Raw genomic sequence first — 10,102 nt, 5'->3', positions numbered from 1 at the left:
CCAAATGTCGGAACCGCAAACTTGCATGGCATTTGTGTATCTGCTGAAGGGAGTTGACCAATTGGATGCATTTAATCCACTCCATAGTACCGCAACTAGTTCCCAGAGTTATATTCCATGAATTGTTTCATTGAACTTCGTTCCGAAACCCCGCCGTTTTGTTTTGGCTTGCCATGATCTGTTTGTTCTGATCTTATCACAAAATAAACAAGATAGGGCATGCAGAGATTAGTCGTAGAGTCGTTAGTCTCAGACAATGATGGTCTCACAACAAGACGCTGCGGATTTATGGAAATTGGCAGGGAATCAGGAGCAGGAAAGTGAGGTTATCACCGGAACCGCAACTGAAATGGAGGACAAGGTTGATAAAATAATCCAATTGGATTTTGGTCATTTCCAATTAATGTTTTTAATCCCTTTCAGGTTCTGAATAACATGGAACATGAGATGCCGAAGTACGACCCCACTATAGAGACCTTTACGGCTCCCGAAAGTGATAAATGGCCAGTTTCGGAAATCATACGCCTGCTACGTTTCTATGCCGGTCATCGTTGCCTGTGGGATGTCGAGCATGAGGATAATAATAATCGTCGAATGCGCCATGCTGCCTTGGTGGATATAACCGCTGCCATGGGAGGCCATCTTACTAAGGACCAGGTGGTACAAAAAATTAATATTATTCGGGCCACATATCGTTATGAAAAGAAACGTATAAAACATCGTATGAAACTGGGCATGGGATCGAAAACCAAGTTGAAATGGTTTGCCCTGGCCGATGCGTTTTTGAGAAATGTCCCCAAAAAGGGGCACAAGGGGGAGGTGGGTGGCAAAATTAAAATTTTTTGAAGAGAATTTTATATGAAAATATTTTTTATTTTCTAGGAGGCTCGTAATTCAGACTCTGACTTAGAAGATGCTGTGGTTTTTACCATAAATCCCGAAACATTGGGGCCTTTGTTGCCCCACAAGGCCTTGGGAAAGGGTGAAAGTAAATTGGTGGCTGGAGAATTATCTTGCCAACCTAAAATTGAATATTTTTCGGAAGATAGTGAATTCAACGAGGGTCACGAAGAAAGCGACCTTAGATCGGAGGAGGCCATAAAACCCAAACTGGAAGAGGTGGAGGAAAATCTGCATCATCAATTACTAATAATGAAGGAAGAAAAACTAAATGATGGGGAAATTAAAAACGAATTTGCGAAAGCCAAACAATGGACCTTGGAGACCTCCTTGGAATTTATAAATCTCCTAAAACAATACCCCATATTATGCAGCACCCACACATCAGAGTCGTGGAAGAGCTCAACAAATTTTCCTCTGCAAACAATAGCCCAAGAAATGCAATGGCCCTTGGAGAGTATTGAAAAACGCTGGCATATCCTGAAAGAGACCGTAACCAAAGAGAGGGAAAAAATATCTCAAGATCCCACCTATCAACCCCCCTACAAATGGTGGCAGGAAACGGAAATGCTGTGGGAAAAGCCAAGGGAAATAAAACCTGAAACCATTTATCTCGATGAAATGAAAAGTCCACCTAGGAACTACACAGATCATGAGGAGGACGACTATGAGGACTATGAAAAACGTTTCGAAAATCCCCTACCCTCAGTGGCGCCCATGTCCAACATGAATGAATCTCTAATGTCTTCCCTATTTCGTGAGGATTTTTCAATGGAATCCGCAACGAATTCCTCTTACCCCATAGAAATGGAAACCGAGGAAAAGATGCCATGTAATAAAAACGTTCTGGAAGATGATTTGCTGGAGGGTAAATGGTCCTTGAAACATTCGGTGAAATTTTTACGCCTTTATGGTGTACACAGATGCCTATGGGATTTAAAAGATCCAGATTACCGCTCAAGAGCTCTACGTAATGCTGCCATAGAAGATATTGCCGCCTCAATGGGTCATGGCCTGACCGCTGCCTATGTGGCAAAGAAAATTAAAATTTTCCGCATAACCTATATGCAGCAGAGGAAGCGAATTTTGGAAGCCACACGAAGGGGTGAGAGGCCTGAAATTCTATTGAAATGGTTTCCATTGGCTGATAGTTTTCTAAGGCCACATATTGGTTTGCGTTCGATTAAGGCGGACGTGGAGGAGGTAGTGCCACAATTCGATTTCCAGTATGTCTATGCAAATTTGAATTTAATCGATCCTGGTTTGCTGAATGATTTTCGGGGTAAGGGTACCCAGAATGCCATCGATATTGGGAATAATGAAAATGAACAATCCAGTAATGGGGAGAGTGAGTAATGATCGGAGGACCAAAGGTAATTTTTTTAAGATTAAATTTATACCCCCTAGAATAAAGAAAAACAACAGATCTAAGCAGAACTTTGACAGATTTTTTAAACACTATTTTTTTTAAATTAGTTTTTCAAGACCTTATTTATAAACTTACTTACTTACACTTAGCTGGTTTGTGACAGAACTTTCGTTACATAAGCCGAGCTTAAAAAAGATTTCCAGGCTCGTCGGTCTTTTGCCCAGTTTTTCCAATTTGAAAGATAATTTTCGGCAATGTTGTCTTCGACTAGATCTTTCCATCGTATTCGTGGCCTTCTCCTTCTGCGTGAACCATCAGCTGGTTCGCTTCTATATACCTTCTGGGCTGGGGCATCTTCATCCATTCTCACAACATGACCTAGCTAACGTAGTCGCTGCAGCTCAATATGTCTAACAATGTCGATGTCCGAGAATAGCTGGTACAACTCATGGTTCATTCGACGCCGACATTCACCGTCAACGCAGTCATTTCTGTTCACCTTTGAGAATTTTTCTTCAAACACTCCAAGAGCTGCCTCATCTGCTTGCGTAAGTACCCATGCTTCAGATCCATATAACAGCACGGGTAGTATCAGCGTCTTGTAGAGTGCGCTCTCAATGTTCGACCCATTATGTCGATGTCATAGGTGTAAGCGAGTGACTGGTTTTGTTTGGTGTACATAGTGTCATTTCTGTTCACCGTTGCGTCTTGTATGACCTTATCCAGCAGGATGTTAAAAAGATCAGACGCCAGACTGTCACCTTGTCTGAATTCTCGATCGGTATTAAAGGGCACCGAGAGGTCCTTTCCGACTTTAACTGCTGAGCTTGTACCAGTTAAAGTTATCCTGCATAGCCGTATTAATTTTGCAGGAATGCCGAACGTAGACATGGCTTTAAACACCTCTGAACGAATAGGGCTATCGAATGCGGCTTTATAGTCGATGGAATAGGCGGAATGTGTCGATGTGTTTTTCGTGGTTTTTTTTTTCAGGATTTGCCGCAGAGTGAAAATCTGGTCAATGGTGGATTTGCCAGGTCTGAAGCCGCATTGGTATGGTCCAATAATGTTATTGACCAGTCGTTCACTTTATAGCACTTTATATGCGATGGGAAGAAGGCTAATTCCTCTATAGTAGGCACATATCGTCCTGCCTCCTTTTTTGTGCACGGGACACAGGATGCTGTGGTTCCAATCATTGCTCATACATTCCTCTGGCCAAATTGTACTAACCAGCTGGGGCATGCTCCCGACCAGCATCTGAACACCAGTCTTGAATAGGTTGGCTGGTAACCCATCGGCTCCTGCTGCTTTATTGTTCTTGAGCCGATTAATTGCTTTTATGACCTCATCTTGGCTAGGTGCTACTATACGATACCAGAAGTTTTTCAAAGCTCCTCAACACCCTGTCTGTATCTGTCACCAGGTTTCCTTCTTCATCTCTAAAGTATGTGTAGTATGTGCTTGCACCAAGGCCTTCTGTTGGGTGTTTACTCGTTGGTACAATTTCCGGACTTCATTCTGACTCCTGTTCACGCCCACGTTTTTCTTGTTCTTTCTTAGTTTTTCTGAAAACTTTTCTCCTCTCTTAAACGTCTCTCGCACCTTTGCTTCAACATTAAGACGAGTGCGAACATTGGAACCTTGCTACAAGGTAGTGGTCCGACTCGATATTCGTTCCACGGATCGATCGGTCGTCTAAAACACTGGATGAATGCCTTCCGTCTATCACAACATGATCGATTTGTTGTTCTCATTGTTCGATCGGAAGAAATCTAAGAGGCCTTGTGTATATCGAGATGCTTGAATCTGGTGCTGCTAACTACCATGTTTTTTGCTGTCACGAAGTCAAGCAACCATATGCCATTGTTGGATGTTTTTTTTATGAAGGTTGAATTTTCCGACGGTGACGGCCAAAGATATTTTCCCTTTCGATTTTCGCATTAAAATCTTCTAGCAGAATTTTAATATCATGGCCAGGGCAGCGATCATATGCTGTTTCTTGGCGCTCGTAAAATATGTCTTTGGGCTGTTCATCTTTATCTTCGGTCGGAGCATGGGCGCAAATGAGACTGATAGAGAAGAACTTCGCTGTTATGCGGATTATAGCAATTCGCTCATCTACTGGAGTGAATCTGAAGACGAGGTCGAGCCAAATTCATGTCTCCTGTCATGTCAGCTATAATACAGAGCGTAATCTTCTGATTTACTTACGCCAGTCCCTTTCCATCGCATTTCCTTTAAGGCAATAATATCGTCTTTGTACTTCCTGAGTACATCCGCCAAAGCGAGAACTGTGCCTTTTCTGTACAACGTGCGCACATTCCAAGTGCAGATTCGCAGATCGTGGTCCTTCATCCGTTTGCGGGGGTCATCAACGCCTTGTTGGGACCCCGAAAAAAATTATTTTAAAAATCCACGCCTTGTTGGGACCCTGAAAAAAATTATTTTAAAAATCCACGCCTTGTTGGGACCCCGAAAAAAATTATTTTAAAAATCCACGCCTTGTTGGTACCCTGAAAAAAATTATTTTAAAAATCCACGCCTTGTTGGGACCCCAAAAAAAATTATTTTAAAAATCCACGCCTTGTTGGGACCCCGAAAAAAATATTTTAAAAATCCACACCTTGTTGGGACCCCGAAAAAAAATATTTTAAAAATCCACGCCTTGTTGGGACCCCGAAAAAAATTATTTTAAAAATCCACGCCTTGTTGAGACGCCGAAAAAAATTATTTTAAAAATCCACGCCTTGTTGGGACCCCGAAAAAAAATATTTTAAAAATCCACGCCTTGTTGGGACCCCGAAAAAAAATATTTTAAAAATCCACGCCTTGTTGGGACCCCGAAAAAAAATATTTTAAAAATCCACGACTTGTTGGGACCCCGAAAAAAAATATTTTAAAAATCTACGGCTTATTAAATTAAAAAAAAAGTTGAAATTGAAAAAAAAAATGTTTTACAAAATCCCCGTTTTCCAATTCAACACCACCAATCATAACCACATAAAAATGACCTAAATTACCCTCAACGTGCAAAAAGCGAATTGGTGTTGTCTGTTGAAATGCCAAGTGAATTGTGGCTGGTTAACTGGTTAACACAAAAAAATTAAATATTCTTATCGAAATGCAAAAATCACATTGTAATATGGAAGAACAAAAAAAAAAAAAAACAACAACAAAAAAAACAATAAATCGAAAAAAATGCATTATGGTTGTTACCAACAAAACGTGTTCAATGCATTCATTCATATCCCATAAGCCAACCGACCAACCAGCTAAACGATCTTTACAACCAAATGTTGGCATCAATCATGTTTGAAGACAACCAGGTAAGAGCGGCTAATAAAAAACCAATCCAACTAGAGTTATTTAAAATAATCTTCTTTACTTCCTTTCAGATTGTAACACCACATTGGAACACATTCCGATTCTATTATGAAGAATAGCACCAATTCGAATGGGGGGTTTTTACAACATCTTCAACACATCATTATTAAATTAATAACTTCCATAGGCCATATTTGGCCAGGCGTAGTGATAGAACAATGCTACAATATCTTATGGACCATTTAATTTAGCAAACCATTCAAATAAGACATTCAACCAGTCGGGCCATTGTTCATCTATTCCGCCGACAATGAATGAAAAACAAATTCAAGAAGACTTCAAGCGGGTTTTTATGTAAGTAGAATACTAAATTCTGAACATTATTTAGGTCATCAAGAAAATGGAGGATTGCGAAATCATAATCATGGAGGTAACTTCTTTGACGTATTTGCATTTAAAGTTATACAAAAAAATATTTTTGGAGCCCTATAAAATTCTTTTAAAAATCCACGCCTTATTAGGACCAAGAAAAAAATTCTTTTAAAAATCCACGCCTTATTAGGACCAAGAAAAAAATTCTTTTAAAAATCCACGCCTTATTAGGACCAAGAAAAAAATTCTTTTAAAAATCCACGCCTTATTAGGACCAAGAAAAAAATTCTTTTAAAAATCCACGCCTTATTAGGACCAAGAAAAAAATTCTTTTAAAAATCCACGCCTTATTAGGACCAAGAAAAAAATTCTTTTAAAAATCCACGCCTTATTAGGACCAAGAAAAAAATTCTTTTAAAAATCCACGCCTTATTAGGACCAAGAAAAAAATTCTTTTAAAAATCCACGCCTTATTAGGACCAAGAAAAAAATTCTTTTAAAAATCCACGCCTTATTAGGACCAAGAAAAAAATTCTTTTAAAAATCCACGCCTTATTAGGACCAAGAAAAAATTCTTTTAAAAATCCACGCCTTATTAGGACCAAGAAAAAAATTCTTTTAAAAATCCACGCCTTATTAGGACCAAGAAAAAAATTCTTTTAAAAATCCACGCCTTATTAGGACCAAGAAAAAAATTCTTTTAAAAATCCACGCCTTATTAGGACCAAGAAAAAAATTCTTTTAAAAATCCACGCCTTATTAGGACCAAGAAAAAAATTCTTTTAAAAATCCACGCCTTATTAGGACCAAGAAAAAAATTCTTTTAAAAATCCACGCCTTATTAGGACCAAGAAAAAAATTCTTTTAAAAATCCACGCCTTATTAGGACCAAGAAAAAAATTCTTTTAAAAATCCACGCCTTATTAGGACCAAGAAAAAAATTCTTTTAAAAATCCACGCCTTATTAGGACCAAGAAAAAAATTCTTTTAAAAATCCACGCCTTATTAGGACCAAGAAAAAAATTCTTTTAAAAATCCACGCCTTATTAGGACCAAGAAAAAAATTCTTTTAAAAATCCACGCCTTATTAGGACCAAGAAAAAAATTCTTTTAAAAATCCACGCCTTATTAGGACCAAGAAAAAAATTCTTTTAAAAATCCACGCCTTATTAGGACCAAGAAAAAAAATTCTTTTAAAAATCCACGCCTTATTAGGACCAAGAAAAAAAAATTCTTTTAAAAATCCACGCCTTATTAGGACCAAGAAAAAAAATTCTTTTAAAAATCCACGCCTTATTAGGACCAAGAAAAAAAATTCTTTTAAAAATCCACGCCTTATTAGGACCAAGAAAAAAAATTCTTTTAAAAATCCACGCCTTATTAGGACCAAGAAAAAAATTCTTTTAAAAATCCACGCCTTATTAGGACCAAGAAAAAAATTCTTTTAAAAATCCACGCCTTATTAGGACCAAGAAAAAAATTCTTTTAAAAATCCACGCCTTATTAGGACCAAGAAAAAAATTCTTTTAAAAATCCACGCCTTATTAGGACCAAGAAAAAAATTCTTTTAAAAATCCACGCCTTATTAGGACCAAGAAAAAAATTCTTTTAAAAATCCACGCCTTATTAGGACCAAGAAAAAAATTCTTTTAAAAATCCACGCCTTATTAGGACCAAGAAAAAAATTCTTTTAAAAATCCACGCCTTATTAGGACCAAGAAAAAAATTCTTTTAAAAATCCACGCCTTATTAGGACCAAGAAAAAAATTCTTTTAAAAATCCACGCCTTATTAGGACCAAGAAAAAAATTCTTTTAAAAATCCACGCCTTATTAGGACCAAGAAAAAAATTCTTTTAAAAATCCACGCCTTATTAGGACCAAGAAAAAAATTCTTTTAAAAATCCACGCCTTATTAGGACCAAGAAAAAAATTCTTTTAAAAATCCACGCCTTATTAGGACCAAGAAAAAAATTCTTTTAAAAATCCACGCCTTATTAGGACCAAGAAAAAAATTCTTTTAAAAATCCACGCCTTATTAGGACCAAGAAAAAAATTCTTTTAAAAATCCACGCCTTATTAGGACCAAGAAAAAAATTCTTTTAAAAATCCACGCCTTATTAGGACCAAGAAAAAAATTCTTTTAAAAATCCACGCCTTATTAGGACCAAGAAAAAAATTCTTTTAAAAATCCACGCCTTATTAGGACCAAGAAAAAAATTCTTTTAAAAATCCACGCCTTATTAGGAAAACCCAACCTACTATGAAAAAAAAAAAAGAAAACTTTTAAATATGCACGCCTTAAAAAATTGAAAAGGAGTCTGACAAACTGGTTCTGGCAGTAAACTGAGAAGGATAGTGATGACCAACAGATGCTACTATGGTCTAAGTAAGCAGTTCAGAAACAAGGCCACTTCACGCCAGACCAAACTCACACTCTACAAGACGCTGATACTACCCGTGCTGTTATATGGATCTGAAGCATGGGTACTTAAAATTCTCCGAAGGATCTATGGGCCGACCTGCGTTGACGGTGAATATCGCCGTCGAATGAACCATGAGTTGTATCAGCTATTCTCGGACACTGACATTGTTAGACGTATTGAGCTGCAGAACGGGAAGACCACGAATAAGATGGTAATACCAAGTGGAAGAAAATATTGCCGAAAATGGTCTTTCAAATGGGAAAAACTGCGCAAACGATCGACGCGCCTGGAAATCTTTTTTAAGCTCGGCATATGGAACGAAAGTTCTGTCACAAGCCAGCTATGTAAGTACGGAAATTTAGGTCTCTAAAAAAATATATATATTTTTAAAATCCATGCCTTATTAGGACCAATAAAAAATTATTTTAAAAATCCACGTTTAAAAAAAATTATATTTTTTGTCATGGCATTGCGAACCATCTAAACACTTTACGATGCTATTAACCTCTTCGGTGTGTATTATTACTCTTCCACCTCTCTCCATCGCTGGCCCGTAAACGACTTTTTCATACATTATTTCATTTCTTTGCCATTATTTCTACCGCAAGATTTTTTTATGAACAGCAAAATTATTGCCATCCAACTGGCATTCTTTTAACACCACTTGTCGAAGTTGTTGTTCTTCATTCTGGTACCAGAATGAAGATGAAGCAACCTCCCGAGTCTAATAATTGAAATAATTATTAAGTGAATAACGAAAACAACTCATTGAAGTCTTTCACACTTCTCTTCGGGTGGTAGAACAAATATTATTGGTTGGTAAATGTCACAGTTATCAATCGTTTATGTAGAAAATCGAAATGTTCGCTGTTCGACCCGAACAAGAAGAAAATGAGAAGCAATTGCATTTATTTCTATGGAGTTTTTCTTTCATTTGTTTCAGTTTTTTCTTTACTTTTTATTATTGAGATTCTTCACCATCTACCTGTATTTTTAAGAGACTGGTTATTTGAAGGTTATGTTATGTAAATGTGAGCTGGTGTACGTACCCTTGTTGTGTGACCCTTTTTTTCTTCGAAAATGTTCTTAAGATTTGATTAATGAGAATGATATGGCAATTTCCTCCATCAAACGGTTGGTTTGGAGTTTGGAAAATTTCAAACAAAACAAGGTGATGACTGATGGGATTTGGTTTAATGTTAACGGTTAAGTAATTGTAGGTTATCTAATCTTGTGTAGAACAACAAATTGTTGAGCATTTAAAAGACCATCAAGAGATACAGAAAATAAGGTAAAGGTTCAACTAGCCTAACCATAATTTTTTATCTTATTGGATTCCGTTTAGAAATAATTATTTGTTTTTATTTTTTAGATCGAGAAACATATAGCCAATACTTGAAACAAATCGGTAAAATATACTTGACGTATTTGCATTTAAAGTTATATCCTGAAACTATTCCGAAAAAATATACTTGACGTATTTGCATTTAAAGTTATATCCTGAACCTATTCGGAAAAATATATTCTTGACATATTTGCATTTAAAGTTAGATCCTGATGCTACTCGGAAAAAATATCACGCCTTATTAGGAACCCTAAAAAATTATTTCAAGAATCCACGCCTTATTAGGAACCCTAAAAAAATTATTCCAAGAATCCGAGCCTTATTAGGAGCCCTTAAAAAGTTATTTTAAGAATCCACGCCTTATT

General features: G+C 37.0%; 1 protein-coding gene across 1 annotated transcript; it reads left to right on the top strand.

The window, feature by feature from the left end:
• The first annotated feature begins 256 nt into the window (after positions 1-256).
• Positions 257-2,256, top strand: LOC133325406 (uncharacterized). Its single transcript, XM_061534176.1, has 3 exons — positions 257-361; positions 424-819; positions 883-2,256. Exons 1-3 carry the CDS (start codon positions 257-259, stop codon positions 2,254-2,256), a joined length of 1,875 nt encoding a protein of 624 aa, XP_061390160.1.
• The last annotated feature ends 7,846 nt before the right edge of the window (positions 2,257-10,102 follow it).

This window comes from Musca vetustissima, unplaced genomic scaffold (genome assembly GCF_032173495.1).
Source record: "Musca vetustissima isolate MV318-11 ecotype Yass unplaced genomic scaffold, APGP_CSIRO_Mvet_v1 utg352471, whole genome shotgun sequence".
Lineage (NCBI taxonomy): Eukaryota > Metazoa > Arthropoda > Insecta > Diptera > Muscidae > Musca > Musca vetustissima.
Note: the sequence above shows the minus strand (reverse complement) of the source record. Positions and strands in the feature narration are given on the sequence as shown.